The sequence below is a fragment of the Argopecten irradians genome, chromosome 6 (assembly GCF_041381155.1).
Source record: "Argopecten irradians isolate NY chromosome 6, Ai_NY, whole genome shotgun sequence".
In the NCBI taxonomy this organism is placed as follows: domain Eukaryota; kingdom Metazoa; phylum Mollusca; class Bivalvia; order Pectinida; family Pectinidae; genus Argopecten; species Argopecten irradians.
Window position 1 is genome coordinate 19,163,002 of NC_091139.1, and position 19,920 is coordinate 19,182,921.

Below are 19,920 nucleotides of genomic sequence, written 5' to 3' on the forward strand. Positions count from 1 at the left end.
GACTGTTATCAAAATCAGTGACATATTAAACACAACTTATTAGACGAAAAGTATAATTATAATATAATCAATCACAATCAATTACGATGATATATTTACAATGTGGGGTAGTCAACCCCCACACTCTTTACTATAAGGAGATTCACAGTTTATGATTGGTCAAATCACTACGAGACTGTCCGGTACAGACCGATATGAACTCGAGGTGGCGCCATCTACTGAACACACTTACCGCGTACGATAGTATGTAGCGTGGCATCCCCATTGATTTTCTCACAGACAGATTCAATGGAATTACCCGCGAAGCATAAACCTGAAATCAAGACAAATGTAAAGACCTTCAGTTCCATTGAGTTCAAAACAAACAATAATAGCATTGTTAACTTCACTGCATATATAAAAAATACACTAATATCATATCTAAATATCGATTTTTGTTATAATTGATTTGTTTAGAATCATGCACTTTCAATTATCAAAGTGATGGAGATATGAAAAAATATTTAAAATTGACCACTCCTCCATGTTTTAAACCAGAAGTCGTTACATCATCCTTCAGTAGATATCTTTGTTACATTAAAAACCCAACATTGAAACTATGGACTGATAAGCACTGCTTCCACGAAATATGCTACTGGTAGTAAAAACATGTGATACTGACATCCGTTCTGTGTATTTTAAATATTGACCATACAAATCCCTTCACTATACCCCATCTAGCATCAATTTGTACAGAGCTTATGCAGGTGCTTATTATATGTTAATATCTATTAGTATTATAATCACTTAAATTATAAATCACTTATGATTCACAAAGCCGTAAACTATCATAGACATGAGTTCAAAGAGCACCTGTATTCCTTGTTTTTACTTTTTTTATTCTCTTGCCTCATTTTACTACAAATATTTTTGAAACCTGACTGCTTTTAGGAACCTGCAAAGTTTATAAGGCAAAATAAAATTATTAACTACATGTACATACAACAATATTTAATTGGGAATGGGGTTAAGAGATTAATTATCTGTTGATTTTTTAAAAAAAAAGTGACAGGACTACTTCTTATTTCAGGTGGCATGGAAGAAATTGTTCTCAATGTGTCATATATCTCCATCGATAAGCTAAAATCAGGCTACGTTCTTATCATCTTAATACACGTAACATATTTTAAAACGGGCCAGATTATGTCACAGCCAATTATAAGTTACGAGGTCTCATAAGTTCCAGAATCAATTACTTTGCCACATAGCGAAAAGTTACTCTTCAGTGCACCGAAAACATGGGATTACGTCTACATGAAAATGAGTTTGTGTTAATACGGCAGTTTTTTGTTATTTTGTCTTTTTTCATAAAGAAATACTTTATATAATTATTTGAAAGTATTAAAAATTCTATACGAATATTCACGCGGTAAATGGTTTTGAGAAATGCCTTCCAAAGATACCACTAAAAAGGCCAAAAGGAGACGGCGACTCCCTCTAGAGGATAGACTCGGTATACATGTATCTAGCCCCTGACAATGGGACCACAATGTACAAGAATGAGTCAGTTATATATTCACGCCCCACGTCTCTTAAGAATTTCTACATGGAAAGACCATTTCCGTGATCAAATAGAGGATTTTACAAATCATATTTCGGATATTTATACTTTGGTTGTTCTATTCAGTGAGACATCCTGCTTGTCATAATCCTTTTAAAATAACCTCATTCAGAAAGGGAGACATCCGTAAAATGATTCAGAGTCATAGCGAAACACATGCCGCGTGTACCGTACAAGGGATTTATCAAATTCGCCGACGACAGACTTTGATTTCATATACAAGAAAATGCACTAATCTGCCTTGTGGTTGCTGCCTCCCATGAGAATGCATCACGTGATGATATGCTAATGTGATTCTGTATACCTATCCTTTATATCTCAAGGTTAGAGATCAATGCAAATTTGTGGTACTTCGATATCGTACAAAAGCCAAAAAGATTGTACTAAAGACTTTATTAATATTATCATTGAAGAAATCATTCAAGCGTGTGCTGATAAATAAGCATGAATCTGCTTTATACACAGCTGTTAGTCTCATACAACTTAGCATCAATGCTAAATCATTAACAGATACGAACCTTATCGATAGGAAGTTCATCGTAAAATGGCTTTACTAAACAGGTGTTTTTCATTTATCAATATTTTTTTCCTTATCTATGAATTAATAAGATTAATAAATTGATTAATTAATTAATTGTGTTGTCAATTTTCACAAACAAAAAATCCTAACGTTTGTATGCGAAGCATAGAGATTGTATGTTTACCTGAATTTCTAAAAATACATATATAAAAAATGCCCCCCACTACCAAATAGCTTTCCAAACTTTCTATGATGTATCTTGATCTCCGTCACATGAGATACAAGTTCTCCTGATGTCGAGGGTATACACCGGTGTATCATAAATACGAAACAATGGCCAATTTGGCGGGAACGGCACCAGCCAGTGCATTTGAGAGCAAAGTAGCAAGTAAACTTCTCATCCTTCCAAGTGGTAACTATAGCAACCCTTCGCTATCTATGGATTTCCTGCCTTTTTTCTGGAAACTTTGTCATAAAAGCATAGCGTAATTACATCAGTGAAATTATAGCAAACAAAATCAAATACATACTCTCGTATCAATAGCCGAGGCATTAGCACTCGTGGTAGTGTAGACGGCTTTGGTATTGAGGGTCCTATCGCACAGCGCCATTTTGTATCAGAGAGTCTCGGTCATGATTACTGTACGATGTATTTGGCGCACAATATGATATCATTTGAAATGATTTGATCATCTCAGATCAAGAGGCCCCAAGTCTCTGCTGGGTATTTATTGCGATTTATCGATTTTGGCCAACAAATTAGGCTGCATGTCTTCAGAAGTAATAGTCGAAATTCTTTAATGTCAGTGCATCATTAAGAAGACATCTATCTATCTTGCCGCGCAGACACTTTTCCGATACACCTCACTCTACGCTTTTTATTATTTTGATTCTATAAAACCCCCGGGAAATCTAAAACCTTTTTCCTTTAAATTTGGAACGCTCTTTTATTGTATACGAAGCATATTGAGAATTTTTTCACAGTATGAAGCTAAGGTTACCCCATCAGTTGATATATGATGTTTGAGCAGTTATGTGGAATTAATACATGATCTCCAGATCTATACTGAAAGATGACATGGTTTAGCCTGATATTGCTATCCTACTACAAATATATTCGTTTGACGAGTCCATTGCCGTAACAGAGGAGCATGTTTTACAGAAATTCCTGGTCCTAATGTCTTTTTTTCCAGTGCATTTTCCTTTGTCATGAACGGATCAATAATTACTAAAAAAAAATCTTGATCCAGCTCAGAAAATTTAAATTGCAATCAATGTCTCAGTTTCATATTTTTCTGAATAAAAATATAAATACTTTGTAATGAAATCGCGGTTAAACGTGTTGTAGTTATACTATATATAACAATACTACTAAATTATATATTTTGGGTTAATAAACGTATAAATCTTTGGCATAATCACTTTAATTTATTTATAGCATGAAGATTTTATTGATTATACTTTAGATTATTGAACGGTAACAAACGGACGCCTGTTTCTTAGCAACTGACGTATTCATATTTATCATTTACTTAAATATGTCTTTTCAACAGTTAAGTTTTTACGTTCTTAGTTTTGCAGTTCATTCATCATCATAGATCGCCGTTTGGTGTACTTACTTTCCTTGTACTGTAAGATGTTCTCTGCCCATGCGCTGATCACCATACACCGGAAGCAGTCACTTGACCTTCAAAACAAGTTTTAAAGACAATTAAAATACACTAAAAACAAACAAGATATTAACGAAGCTTGGAAAATCATCTTAACCCTAGGACAAAGAAAAAAAATTCTTATTCACCTCCAAACACATTTCCCTATAAACCGTTTTATTGTTTAGAATTGATAATATATACTTCCGCTATAGATGAGGGAAAAGTCCCACGATACCAATGCTTTCTTTATAACAATGCATAATTTTTCTCAGTCCATTCAAAATGCTTTTTTAACATAATTATATCAATTTTATGGTTTCTAAATAGTTTACTAGACATTTAGGAGTATAATTTGGCTTAGGTAATCGATGACGCTGTAATATAGCAGTAGGCATCTTAGGCCACACAAATATGATGTTATGTTTCGCTGTTATGACAACGCATTCAGGATGCCCAAAAAGTATGGTAAAAGTTTCAGTAGCCTAGGTCCTATTTATTTTCAACTATGTATGCAATTTGATGAGGAATACTCGTAAATAAAGCTTATATTCACAAGGTCCTGTTAGATTTAAAATAAACGATGTCGTGATGATTTATTTCAAAAGCTCCTGCGGTCAGACGACTTTCAGCTTGAAAGTTTTTTATATAAGGTTGATGGTACCCGTGCTTTAGAATAGTAAATGTGTAAATAAAAGTTTTGTTGCCAAATACATGAAATCGCAATATCCAATTAAAATTGATGATGCGCATCAAAAGAGGAAACGAAAACCAGATACAAGAGTGCATGTTTTATTTGGTCAATGTGACATCCCTATATTGAATTTAATTAAATTCTGTTGTTTTTACTAAAGGTTCAATCCCTATAACTATATATAATCTACAGGCGTTATAATGAAAATAAAAAAATCACAACGGTGCCTTTTGAATTATTCCCCCAATAAAGACGAAAAAATGGACGGCACGATATCCGGCTATTCCGTCTGATATGTGTGTTTGGAAGTCCATCAGCCTCTTGGCGGCTTAATTCTTTATTACAAATTTGCATGCTGCGAGCTCGTATGTTTTTCCGATACAAACTCCAGTTGGTTTGTGGAACCATAAACAATGGCTGTGACTGTTATTGTATTGGTGTGGTTACCTGTGGTAGTAAATTACTTGGGCCAGTCTCGGCATCTGTAGATTAGTGTATCGAGTTGCCGATAAGACCCCTCAGAAGATATGGATGGATTTCTACGATAATGACTTGTAAGTCATACCTCAGTGTTATCCACTAATTAATAAATAATTAAGATGAATAAAGCAAAGGACAGCAGGTGTTTGGTTGTATTATCTTATATAATGTTGCCAACAACACTTTGATGAAAGCTTCAGCATTATCGGGTATAACGCTTAGTTTCTTATCCAATATCGGGTACAGCAGTATAAAGCTATTGTGTTCTCTCGGACAGATTTGATCAAAGTTTCAGCATTCTCGGATGTGACTTGCTTTTATTATGTGTAATAATACAAGGGCTTTGCTATTTGTCCTCTAATACAGAAGTTAGATCAAAGCTTCGGGATGATCGAAGAAACTTTGTATGGAGTAGGATGGCATACAAAGCTATGATCTTTTTGTTCTCAGAGAGATTAACTGAGTTTGTTCTTTAATGGAATTTAATTGAGATAGATCAATAGATATAATTTGGTCGTATACTAACATAAAAGAATCCCATTAAGAGAAAGCCGATATATATCTATGAGATAATGAGGATATAGTTAATGCCCCTTTTGAAAATTCATTATTTTTTCCCGTTTTTGTATCATTTATAACTCTATATAAATCTATTATCAAGAGTACCATATGTCCCATATATAAAACTAAGTGCATACACCGAGACATCAACCATTTCTGAAACATCGCCAGGACATCATTAATACCACAAAGACATATGCGTTATAGATCGATAAATCATTTTCATCATCCATGTATGATAAAGATTTCGTCATTAGTCAGCCCATTCTAGAAAAGCCATTTATTGCAAAGTATATAAAAAGAAAGATAGGGAAGGTTGAAAAGAGGGTCATATAAATATGAATGAATAGATTATAACTATGTTTCTCTAAGTAGTATATTACCGTTGATATAGAAAACCTAATCAGATTTCTAATAGTTCACAAACAAATTCTATTAACCAACGTCGTGGCAGTTTCATTTCGCGGTTTCGACACATTACCTAAAGGTTTGATTCAGCGAAGATGAACTATATGCAAAATACGCGAAATTAAAATTCAAGTGATATTAAGTTGCAACATAGTGAGAAAATAAATATGCTTAGAATTGATTTAGCAAACAGCAAACAAACAACTATATAAAGAATTAACTCAAGATAAATGGTAATAATCCCATTAAAGGGTACTGTATATATTGGTAAAACAGTGACGTTATTAAATAATAATTATAAATTAATGATATTGATTTAATATCACGTAGGCCAAAGGATATTGTTTTCAATTATAAGATATGGTAATGTCGACTGGTAACCTTTCCTAAAGTCTTCAGCACAGTACGTGTTTTGAATCCATGAGCTATTTCAAGCGGACAGGTTCAGTTCCTTCCTCATCCTAATGATTGCTCTAGCTGTCGCCATCCGATTGTCATTTGTGATGAACTCAGAACCTGGGATTGGCTAAATATTCATTCAGCGTATGCAATGGATGTGACAATAAAAAAAATGCTCCGTCTGAAAACTCAGTTTATTTTGCCACTACTTCATCGAGAATGTACTTTTGTAAAATGTTTGCATTTGGACACTACGTTATTGCCACGATAACTGTATTAGGTGTTCCTTTTATGAGTTTACTTATGCCACCTCTGTAACTTGCTGACCAAATTAAAAACCCTCTGAAGCTTTAGATACATGTCTATTGGAAGCATTATCACGACTCTGGTTGTTTATGTCTTTGTCACCGAGCCTCTTTAGTAGCGCTGACATCTTGCTATTTCTTCTCGATCTATACGCATCAAATGTCAACTTTCTGAAACAGGGGATTTTTTCTGTGGATTAGCTTGCCACAAATGTCAACGGTATACCTTAGATTGTCTGTTTAATCAGAAACACATATCTATTTGTTCCCATGTATCTGGTAACTATTGATTTGGTGGAGCTTCCAAACGAACCAATCTGCTGGAGTTTGCCAGTGCCAGCTAACGCTGTTGTTGATTCGTACTCAAATCCATCCCTGTATCACAGCAGATCGCGAACACACACGATGATTTTAGCCCCGGGAATTTCGGTGTTTTATGTAATAATCAATTGTAATTTCGTATACATACAATTGCATTATTCTATTTTACTTTTCATTGTAACATTATTGATATGAGGAGACTTCGTGGAATTTATTATCGTTTCATAAATCGGAAAATATTTTTACATCGCTCATAATCTTGCAATAGATAGAGCTGAAAAGGTAAGAGGCCTTCCGGGTGACCATTACTAGGACTCTTCGGAATTGCAATACCCTATCATAGCAGCATGCAGCAATCGATAAAAGAACATCTCCTGCGCAACAGACATCAGATATCTTTCTGCTCAATGTAGAAACATTAATATTCCCTCTGACTTTTAAAATTGATATTTCTTAAAGGTGGAGATTCTATACATTCTGACGTCATGCTAGTTTCGAGCCATATTTGGCCTTAACAATTAGAACATATTTATGATAAAAAAATTTAATGAAACATTTCCCTTTTAAAATTAAGTTAAAATTAATGTTATCATTGTACTTTAGGTTACTATGGTAAATTTTGTAAACGAAACCTTCTCATTTTAAGATATTGATTTATGATAAATGTAATTTTGAGACGAGCTGTCGTTAATATAGAACATATTCACCATTCATTGAATTATATTCAAATGGGAAGAAATCTAGAGTGGTGTGTATATAATAATTCCGAAACTAACATTATCTTTTCCACTAAACTATGTACATGTACAATCTTTCCGTGTCTAGCGAATATTATTGTAGGTTTAGCATATAAACAATGCTTGAAATACAGCCCCGTAGAAACATATTATCATGTTTTCGGACGGAATAAAAAGTTTGGGAAGGGAACATAAAATCAATATGGTGGAGTGCCAGTGATCTGTCTGTGTTGGTAAGGATGAACGCCTTGTAAATCACGACGAGATTCACATCAAACATGGCGACCATACTAGTGTCCTGATAATCGGACAACTAATGCGATGTTCACATGCAAAGCGTGCAGGGTTTAACTGGCAACGTGTTTGAGAACTGAACATAGTAGCAGAGTAAACAACAATGTTCACTTCAACTCCCATGATGTTAAATATGTCTTACAGTCTTCGTATATTTTGAAGTATACTTGTGTAAGCATTTGCAGGCTTTTTCATGAAGGAGGGTTTGAAAGGCGGATGGGTTTGTCTGAATTGCGGTAGAATAACATGTTGGGACGAGTAACTGTGAACGCAATGATTCCAGATGGTAAAGCAGTAAAATAAATATTCCACTGAAGTTTAGTGCGATCACAGACTATTGTCCTTTCAAACATATCTTCTCGTTAGAGATATCACCGTTTGGTTTTATTGATATTAGTTATATTTTTAATAAGAAAATCAACATTGTGTCGTGTTATTGAATGAGAGTGTAATTAAAATGTCAAATCCTTGATTAAGCAATGCAATTTTCAATCGAAGTAGAGGAACTTATACGTGCATCTGAAAAATCCTTAGGTATCAATTTGTTCTTAGTGTGTTGTTAGTTTCCTTAATTTGTCGACAGCGTTCCGCAGTATACATCCTCATGGCACCATTCAGTTTGGCAGTACCACCGACAGCGACTTGCCAATCGAAACTTCAATTACAATGGCAATAATAACGACATTGCAACTCAGATCCGCTTGTCACGTGCAATTGAATAGCACGTGAGTTTAAGTCAGATAACTTTTATACGCAATTAACTTAAATGCCTGTTATTTCAAGGGTAAAACACGACCACGTGACTTTCCTATATTCGCAAACGAGAGCGAGAATTAAAGCGGATTCAATTGCTGGGATATTCTAAGCACACCAACCTCGTGTCAATAACAATTCTCCTAAAGCGACAGACCGAAAATTCAGATCACTAAAGGCGGGGGCCTTAATCGAACGTGCCTTTATGAAATTATTTAAAATCCTGGTGATCATCACTAGATGATTATGTTAACAATTTAAATTAATGAAATGGAAATTAAACGCTCAATAACATAAAAAAGAAAGAAATTAAATTGAAAGAATTCTGTATAGTAGAGAGTAATAGTGAAGCTGATGCGGAAAAGATATTGAAGAGGTATTATTATTGGTGTGAAATACAATGGAAGGCCGAGAGAGGATACACAACAGGTACTTGCGTAAGGTAGTAAGAAAAATCATTCCGCGGTCAAAAACAATATTTATTTGGTCATATCCTCCAGGAGGAGACATGTTTTACTTCACGTGTAAAACATGTGACATATATCTTGTCGTTTTATAGTGCTATCAGACTGACTTACACTGCCACAGACACAGAACAAAACAGTCACATCAATATTTATACAGCAAGTAAACAAACCATTTGTTAAATTGAATGTTTCTATTTCCTCCCGACTGCTATTCAACTTTAACTGTCACGTGGGCGTGTCAAGATACCCAAGAAAACGTCGGTCTTCACCTGACTGTAACACATATGCACTGATAGTAGCTTGTAAAACACATTTTACCACACAAACTATCGAGCAAAAAAATTTTTAATATAAAAATCAAATGAAAATATTTTTTCATATTTACCTGTCTGCAATAAGGTATTTGTCTCCGTCCTTTTTCGAACACGATCCTTTCCGTGATATTTGTCGATCCGTAATTTCTAGTTCGCCATATGTATCCTGGTACCATCGTCCCCGCCATTCAACAGGAAATTCACAGGAGGATGCTGGGAAAAAAGAATGGAAATCGGTCAATATAACGATAACATATAATCCTAGTTTTAAAAGTTTCAGGTATAAAACGATGCAATTTATTTCATGTAAATCGAGAATATTTCTTTCCTATATTCTAGACAGAATAATTATTATCTCCGAACAATCTATGTTTCATCATTAAAGAATGTCTCGTAATTGCGTGAACACTCGTTGTTACTAGACTATTTGCCTAAGTGTTAAAAATAGACTTGTTTAAAGAATATGAATCAATTTGATTCCCGGAATAACGAGAGACTTTATAGGCCGTATGTACCATGTTAGAAAGTCGTTCGAGATTACATCCGCCATTTGCCCGTCGCGAGATGGGTATCGCGCCGTTTAGCGTCGGTTGCTGCTCGAAGGCGCACGGCGTTGGCCCGTTTATCATGGAATACTGCCTAAGCTCGAACAATTGCCAGGTATTTCGTGTTAAGAGTTTATTTGACAAAAAAGAGTTCTAGCGATGGGAGATAATATACAGCGCCCAAAGAACTCTTTTGTGTCGGAGATAAAGATGTCAAGACGTACGTTGGATTACGGGATTTTGAATCAACTGTGAAGGTGTTTCTGTTTGAGCCAGTAAATACACTCAGGCTAGACTTTCAATAGCAAATGTTCTGGCATAACGTCTTCAAACTGAGGCGAAATAGTACATTGCTGAAGCTTAATGTGAATTGCAGTCAAAGAATCATTTCTGCTATTTAAATGCTTTACTGTAAATGTGAGATGTACAGGATCTCGACGGGCCATAAAGGGGTCTTAAAACGCCACTAAAATTGACAGGGTGTGAAAATAAGCGATACGGGCCTGGCACTGACACGGCAACCTAAGCCGGGTGTTCCAGACTAATATAAACATCGCCAGCATACCGTAATTACCCTAAAATGTCAATGGACTTTTTATATTAGGTCCGTACCAAAATAGTTCTAGAGCATCACCTTCTGTACATACACCACCAAAACTTGTCACTGGTCTGTGATATATCATTCCAACCAATATCATGTTTACCGAAATTGTCCTGAATTGTCAATTATATTTTCGCCATTATTAATTTCGCCAATGCCAAAAAAGTCTCAAGCATCGCACTTGTTTTCTGATATTAACCTAAAATGTGAAAAGTCTATAATGTTATGGTTTTTAATAAAATAACACAAACCATTATAATCGTCATGACCAAAAGTACTCAAAAAATACAAACTGTCATTGCTTTAACGTCTGCACTAACCTTAATATTGATTTTTATTTAAATTTCCGATCGCCTAATTAGATTTGTATCCGATGACTTAGCACTTACAAGAATAGTTATTATATAATAGTAAAACATCACTGATTCTATCAAGTCTACAAAACAAAATTATCTTTTCAATAAGACTTAAGCAAAAACCATGAAAATGTTTACTATCGAAAAATCTTTACATTTTGTAAAAGTGCACGTTCTTGAATTATTGACGCCGGAGAGAAGACACCTGCGAACCATCACTCGGTCGTTATACTGTTCCTCTTCATTTAGGAACGAAAAGTAGAGAGGGAATACATTCGCGGAGGGTCTAAGATAACTAGACCAGATTTGACTTATAAACTGCGGGAAGTCTATAAACTATAAAACATTTTAACTACCCCCATATGACGCCACTGAAAAAAAAATTGCGCATTTCTTACTGGATCATACACATATAATAAATCTCTGCAAACGATAAACAATTTGGCATTTAACGTTTGCCATATGATAGAAACCCCCATGTGTGTGAAAATCGGAGAAATATTGCTGTAACTGTTTTTATACATATTGCGTCGGTTGCATAACCCGACGGTATGATTCTGTCTCGGGAAGACGAATGTAATTTTCTGTCAGAACTTCTAACGGTATGCGTTTGTAGCATTTTATTACGAATAGAAGAAAACATATCGTGTGCGTTCAACCCATTCTACGAAAATAATGTCTAGATGTCTGTAAACACCGGTAATACATTTCATAACTACTCATAAACATGCCGACTGGAATCGTATACAAGACGTGCTGGCAATTACACCAGTAGCTTGGAATTAGCACCGCCCGTAGTCCAGTGAAATATGGAGTCTACAACAACGTACAGACGGCTTGTTACCAAGGCGATGGGGGACGAGTTGAACTTTCGGTACAGTGGTGACGAATCCTTATATCAGATGACAAATGGGTTAATGGCACTGTTATTGTCAAGTATACCGATGTGTTGTCACATTTCTCTTGTCATGTATACTTATATAAATGACTAATCTCATGTAAGTTTTAATATGATGTAATGTCATGTATACTTATATAAATGACTAATCTCATGTAAGTTTTAATATGATGTAATGTCATGTATATTTATATAAATGACTAATCTCATGTAAGTTTTAATATGATGTAATGTCATGTATATTTATATAAATGACTAATCTCATGTAAGATTTAATATGATGTAATGTCATGTGCATTTATATAAATGACTAATCTCATGTAAGATTTAGTATGATGTAATGTCATGTATACTTATATAAATGACTAATCTCATGTAAGTTTTAATATGATGTAATGCCATGTCGTTTATATAAATGAATAATCTAATGTAAGTTTTAATATGATGTAATGTCGAGTGTATTTATATAAATGACTAATCTCATGTAAGTTTTAATATGATGTAATGTCATGTGCATTTATATAAATGAATAATCTAATGTAAGTTTTAATATGATGTAATGTCGAGTGTATTTATATAAATGACTAATCTAATGTAAGTTTTAATATGATGTAATGTCATGTGTATTTATATAAATGACTAATCTAATGTAAGATTTAATCAGATGTAATGTCATGTGCATTTATATAAATGACTAATCTCATGAAATGACTAATCGCATGAAAGTTTTAATCTGATGTAATGTCGAGTGTATTTATATAAATGACTAATCTCGTGTAAGATTTAATATGATGTTTTGTCATGTGCATTTATATAAATGACTAATCTCATGTAAGTTTTAATATGATGTAATGTCGAGTGTATTTATATAAATGACTAATCTAATGTAAGATTTAATATGATGTAATGTCGATTGTATTTATATAAATGACTAATCTGATGTAAATATTAATCAGATGTTATGTCATGTGCATTTATATAAATGACTAATCTCATGAAATGACTAATCGCATGAAAGTTTTAATCTGATGTAATGTCGAGTGAATTTATATAAATGACTAATCTGATGTAAGTATTAATCAGATGTAATGTCGAGTGAATTTATATAAATGGTTAATCTGATATAAGAATTCATTTGATGTAATGTAATGTGTTGTTATATAAATGACTGATTTGGTGTAAATTTTAATTTGATGTAATGTCGTGAATTTGTTTATTAATGTTTAATCTGATATTAATTTTAATTTGATGTAATGTCATGGAATGATAAATCTGATGTATGATTTAATTTGATGTAATGTCATATGTATATGTACATTTTGTATCACGTTAAATCAGATGTAATGTCATGTTAGATGTTTACATCAATTACAATTATAAGATATCGCAAGTATTTGCATCATTGTTTCGTTATCAAATGACAAAGTGTGTTGTAACTACACACAGAGGTTACCGACACATGAAGGTGGCCATGATAAGAAAGAGCGCCATCGTAACGTCAGAGAAAATTGATTTCTCATCAAAGATTATTGATTTATCATCAAAGTACAGGTCAAGGTCACGATACCTAAAGCTGGAATTACTGGTAATAGCAACTATTAACGGACGTTCAAATCTGTCAATACTCGACTATTACATGTGTGGTACTCGATATATCGACTCCGTTAGCGCAAATACAGATGAGGAAATAAAATGGCGTTTTATATACAGTCGTAAACAAAGAAGAACTCTCGCACTTGAAATACGACAGGTATGAATGAAACCGACACCTCGAGAGTAAGGTATTAATGTGACAATATCTGGATATGTCATATCGAATTACCAGAAATAATCCCTGTAATTAGATATACGTATGGCTTGGATGACAATGGTACATCGACCATTGGGTATTGTGTGGTTTAATGCTGACTGTGACGGATGTATCCAATAACAATAGTACGAGAGGTTAGGTCTATGTGTAGTTATGGCGTGACCTACTGAAGCACATTCTGCAGTACTCAACTAATACTTGGACTGGTGACGATGTTTTAGTACTTGATGACGAAACATATGACGTGAATAACTAAGATTATTTTTATACCATTTAAAGATGCTCCACCGCTGACAAATGGTATTTTTTCACTATCAAAAACAGGAGCAGACAATTTAGTATTTTTCTTCAGTTACAAAAGTTACTTACTTTACACTATTACCACCATTGAAAAGTTTGAGCTTCTAATTGTACTTCAAGTTAAAAATATGAAAAACAATTAACTGCATCCCGAAAAAATTCCGTGGCACTATATTCTATATGGAATGAAGTACTGATTGCACATGCACAACAGGCGAAATAAATTATTTTATATTATTTTTGTGTTAATTAGGCATATTTATACACGATTTAACACCAATTATTGTTCAAATGATGAGTATCATTTATACTCTGTCGGCGGTGGAGCATCTTTAAAGATATAGTACTTAAAGTATGTAAGGACAAGTCATTATGTATTAAAGTTTGACAGAACAAACAATAAATATAGATATATATAGGAAAAGTCATTGTAGATTAAGTATGACAGAACAAACAATAGATATAGATATATAGAAAAAGTCATCATATGTTAAAGTAGTGGAAAAGTAGTGGAAATCTCTTTTATAAGAAATACTTTATTACAGAAAAAGTCCTCATCAGAAGTTCAGGTATACCTACTAAAATATACTTTACCAGAAATCCTTTGAAGGAAAAATATTCTTAACCGAAAATGCAATATGCAAGAGACAAAAAAATGACAAGAAACACCCTATTGTCAGAAATTTCCGCAACCAGAAGCACCCATGTGAGAAATATTCGTTTCTTAAAATACACTGCACACCATCAGAAATGTCCATAATTACCATACATCAGATATACCTTATACCAATCTTAACTAGAAAGTACAATACCATACAGCAACATTGTCCCAGGAAGGGACAGACATTTATTCAATAAATAGTATTACGTCATAATTACATTTGCTGGTTTATCAAATACGCAGACACTGTATCGCTAATTAGATCTGATGTGGCACTAGACAATATGAATTATTTACACAATCGTGAACATAAAATCATCTATATTTAACCCGTCCTAGATTAAGTCATGATCCGCCGTATTTTGGTAGATTTCATAAATAAACATAATAGTACATATAGTGTCAAACGTAACAAAAACGGGCGAAAATGGATAAAACCCCCTATCATCAATAGTTAGGACTTACGCGTAAAATCTGACATGTCATAATATTTTCAATGTTTTTGAGGATTTACTAACATAATGTTGATATGAATACCATAAATTATGCTGTATATTTCCTTGATCTAAATATGGACTAGTGTATTTTACATAATATATTGTGTCTCTGAAAGGCGTTTGAACAATTATTAGCATTTCATCAACCGATCAAATGACTACATAATTAAACAACTAAATGTACGACTATTTTTTCATAGTAATCTGAATTGAATCACACTTTAATCTGTCATGACTAAAATAAAATAATAGAGTAGAAAGTACAGTTACACAAACATCAAGTTTAGAACAAATAACTTAACCATGGGATGATTACAGAAAAACGCATATGTTTGCATTAACTGTAGAGGCATAATCGTGCGGTGTTTACATCTGATCATATTTGATTAAAGTTAGCTCTGTGACAAACTAGACAAAGCAGAGTATCAGTGTCGAAATTGATTTTAAAAACATAATTTCACGTAGACGAGATTTGAGCCCGCGGCTCTCATGTTATTATGAACTAGACGGAGAATTATTATATAAACATACCCTAGTTTTAAACGCAGTCTGGTCCTTGTTTGTTATGGTGCTTCATCCCAGATAATATAACAAAAACATAACTTACTTTCATCTTCGCGTCCAAAGTCGACATTTATTATATCTAATTTCATATTTGTTTACATATAACGAATTCGTATATAGATTAGGCGTGTCAGATTTTCCTATGATTGCTTGTGTAGTAAGGGAAGTTCGTTGGTAGTGGATGGAGTTGTTTTCTGAAGAGGAACTGACTACGAGGGGCGTACTTACATGAATGCACTTGTATTGGTGTAACCTGTGCAATTGCTCGTGCGCTGTGGTGTAAATGTAATACATTTATCCCTCCTGATGTAAACGATGAATGTGAGACTGTTAACAAAAATGTTCTGTTTACAGCCAATATCCCTATAAATTACACTTGATCGTGCCAGAGGAGAGATAAAAGGGCAACATTATTTATTTACTAAATACAATTTTGAGTATCGCTGTTAAAGTCTAAACAAGATCCGTGCATTAAAGAAAGTGTTTTTGGTATTTTATAAACGGGCTTTATCTTCTCCTCTGAAGAAATTACCCCACTTAAAATTGTTTCAATTCATGGTTTATTATGCTAGTGTGTAGCTGATTTGATTTACACAGCGGTCGGACGATGTATATAAGCAAGTTTCTTACGCGCGATATGTTTTTCTACTAGTTGTTCTGAAGCCCCCTCCCCTCTCCCTGTCTTGAACGTGATTAGAACCATGTGGCTAGCACCAAACGCAAATAAGCCGTCACTCTACAGATGGTTGTAGTTGTGATTTTCTGGGGTGAAACATTCTCTAGATACATACACCATTCTAGTCACCCATTATCAGAGTCAATTATAGACTTGATATTGTTTCACGTACATCCACCCAGCCAGTATGGACTTAAGGGAATTATGTTTTACCGTTTTTAAGTATTTTTTTCTATAAAAGCCGACTTTAATTTAATCTTTGAACGAACAAAACCAGTCAGGGGTCCTATAATCAAACCAATGTGAACCTAGATTTCATGCTAAGTTAAGAACCTTTTGAAAATTCAGATTTAAAAAGTTGGCTTTATTTCATGGTTGCATGCTGAGGATTAAATATAGAAAAATAAAAAGAACAAGGTCATTTCACACAAAAACATGACTTGGACGACTTCGCAATTTAACGCGAACGAGTTTATCAATGAATCCTAGTGAATCGTAATATAAAGATCAGGCATCATCAGTACGGTATATATGGGCGTTAGGGGCGTCATTGACAAGACCATTAGTTCAAAGTGAAGGATTTAGTTTAGAAAAATACACCAAAGATACCATGCATTGCCAATAGTCATTAGACGGATCAAGCCTCTGTTTGTACAGTACCACAGCCATTTATAATCTCTAAGCGTCAAAATGTCCATAACTGTCTCCGGCCAAGTATTGCAATAAACATGATTATCTCGTCCCTAAACGACATAAAAGGAACAAAAAAAAAAAAAAAAAAAAAAAAAAAAAAAACGGTGTCCAAATAAATCGGAACATTCCTTAGAAGTATTTCTCGCTGATCTAAAAACTTTGCAGGTATTATTAACTAATTACTATCATTAACTAACAACATTTAGTACTGTGTTTACAACATAACCGAAATGTAACTTTTGAGAACACATCTTGATATTATTTGGAACTCAAATTATATTTTTCATTTTTCAGTCAAATTTAATGAAAATAGTTAAGGACCCATAAAGTAATATTGCAGTTTTACTGTCTAAACAATTCAAGGCCATGTACACTGGAATTATTTTGTTCCAACAAAAAGTACACTTCTTCCTTCTGTGTTTCATTTCCACATTTTTTCACATTATTTGTTTCTCTCGTTTACGACAAACAAATACCTTCACTGCACGACAGTAAGATAAGAATGGGTCTACAAAAAGTGAGTCTGCTTACACCAACAAAAACCTGCACATTTAGTAGATAACGCAATTTTAGTGATGTGCATGCCTATCTATCAAATTAGCAGCTAATTTACAATGATGTCAGCTAAGTAACTTCACAGTTCCCTGTTATGCACGAGATAACAGTTCCATTAGCTCTCTGAACGCACGAGACAGTACCACGTGCAGTACCACGTGTACTAAAAAAATGTGACCGTTATTTTCTTCCTTCAATTATTCGCTCCATGTGAAAAATTAATATTATCAAAGATGATCCACCGCTGACAAATGGTATTTTTTCGCTATCACAAGTAAGAGCAGACGATTTGATATTTTTCTTCAATTACAAAAGTTACTTACTTTACACTATTACCACCATTGAAAGGTTTGATGTACAAAAGGCAGAGTGAATTATTTTTTTTATTATTTTTTTGTGTTAATTAGACACACACATATATATATACATGATTAAACACCAATTATTGTTCAAATGTATCATTTAAGCTCTGTCGGCGGTGGAGCATCTTTAGGCGAAAAATGGAAAAATGATCTTGTAAAGTATTTGTTGTAATGGCAGATTTTTTCAAATATTATTTTTTAAACATTAAAAAACGTTTTCTTCAGCCGATATTGATTTTAAAAGTTATGACACCCACATCCAGTAATTCGTCCGTGAGCCCACCAAGAACGATATAATTATGACATAACGCTAATAATCAATGAAAAGCGCTATTCATAGTTTTTATTTGCATTCATCATGTAATTACTGTAATTAAACATGCACTTAAAATACGGATATGCTACATAAGGCTACATTGTCCAATAAAAATACGTTTTCACTAATCTATATCAATGACGCAATTCAGGATATAATGTTTATTAATTATATGATCATTGATCTTCCGCATTGCTCAGTACGCGGCCGGTTCCGGATACTAGGTTTTCACAAGGAAAACATTGAATTTTTCTCACTCCATGGCGACGGTTCTGTCTATATACACTTTAGTACGCCACGGGAAATACTTAATGTGAACAACTATCATTTCTTGGATCGGTGTATAAAACTGATTTTCCTGCTGGGAGGAATATCACAACTGCCTTTAAACAACCGATTCCGTTCAAGATTTTAACGGCAAACTTTCGGTAACGTAATCAAATAATTCTAAAAAGTAATTTTCGTTAAATATCTTCGGGCAGTCGCTTTGAAGAATGTAAATCCTGAAAATTGCATTAGCCGGCAGCTGAATGAATCCGTATATATTTATCAAACAATCTGTTAGCTTGTGCGGTAGTATCGGAATAAGGTGCCTCTGTGTCTTTAATGAGTTCACACATAGGCCAAGCAGAATGAATAATTTCCTTTCACTATCGTAAATTAACAAGAACATCAGTCACTACCGAAAACGTTTGGACCACAAATTTAAGTAAATATACCCAGCAATAAAAATCCTCATTCAGTTGCAGGAACGACAAAGCGTTTGTTTAACCAAGACCGACAGAGTTAAAGCGTTCGGTGGAATGTGATCTAGAGAGCAAATTATTAAGTTTATAAACAAAAAGACATTTCAAAAGAAACCTTTTAAATGCTTCAAATCTATTCAATTATCACATTACATCACACAAATACAGTACGCCATTAAATGATTCAGCTACCAAGATTTATCACTTGGAAAACGGTTTTCTGCCAATTAGTCGGCGAACATTCGACACATTACGGCACCGCATTGCATTGGTATTGACAGTGCGGAGAGCGAGATGAAAGACTGCTATCTTATACACACAAATCTTGCTTTTATCAAAGGTAGTCATTTCCGACATTTAGTCCAAGAGAAGCTGTCAAATGCAGTCGTAAAACAATTATTCGATTTGACGGCATGCGTTCATGCCTCGCTACGCTATTTTGCCATCTTGTTAGGAATGAAGCACAGTTTGCCGCCCTCATCCTATCAAAATGCAGCCGAAAAATGATGAATTGCAAAATGAATTTCTGTTGACTTGGAAATTGAGAGCACATTCCAGGCTTGTCTTAAATTGAAACATCGATACAGAACAGTACCGTAGATCACGCAGAACGAGATATATAATTTTGTGAAATTTAATTTAACCGGAATTGCGAGTCGGACAGAACGTGCAAGCGGTTCGTTGCTACATAGGGTCAAAATTGTGTTTTTGGATTATTATACGGCAAACAATATGGTGATTAGTTTTGTAGGTATTCATACAGACAATTTTATTATTACATAAGTCTCATATATTAATAGTGTTTCTTTCTGCTTTATTTGTATAATTGTAATGTAAT

The 19,920-nt window shown here is 33.9% G+C and overlaps 1 protein-coding gene across 1 annotated transcript in view; it reads right to left on the reverse strand.

The window, feature by feature from the left end:
* The window catches only part of LOC138325240 (uncharacterized), a 79,964-nt gene that overhangs the window by 12,762 nt on the left and 47,282 nt on the right, over positions 1–19,920 (reverse strand). The window contains exons 2-4 of the mRNA XM_069270755.1: positions 9,574–9,715; positions 3,740–3,807; positions 233–313 (exon numbers count right to left, since the gene is read on the reverse strand). Coding sequence (XP_069126856.1) covers positions 233–313; positions 3,740–3,807; positions 9,574–9,715 — 291 coding nt within the window. The remainder of the gene's footprint in view (positions 1–232; positions 314–3,739; positions 3,808–9,573; positions 9,716–19,920) is intronic.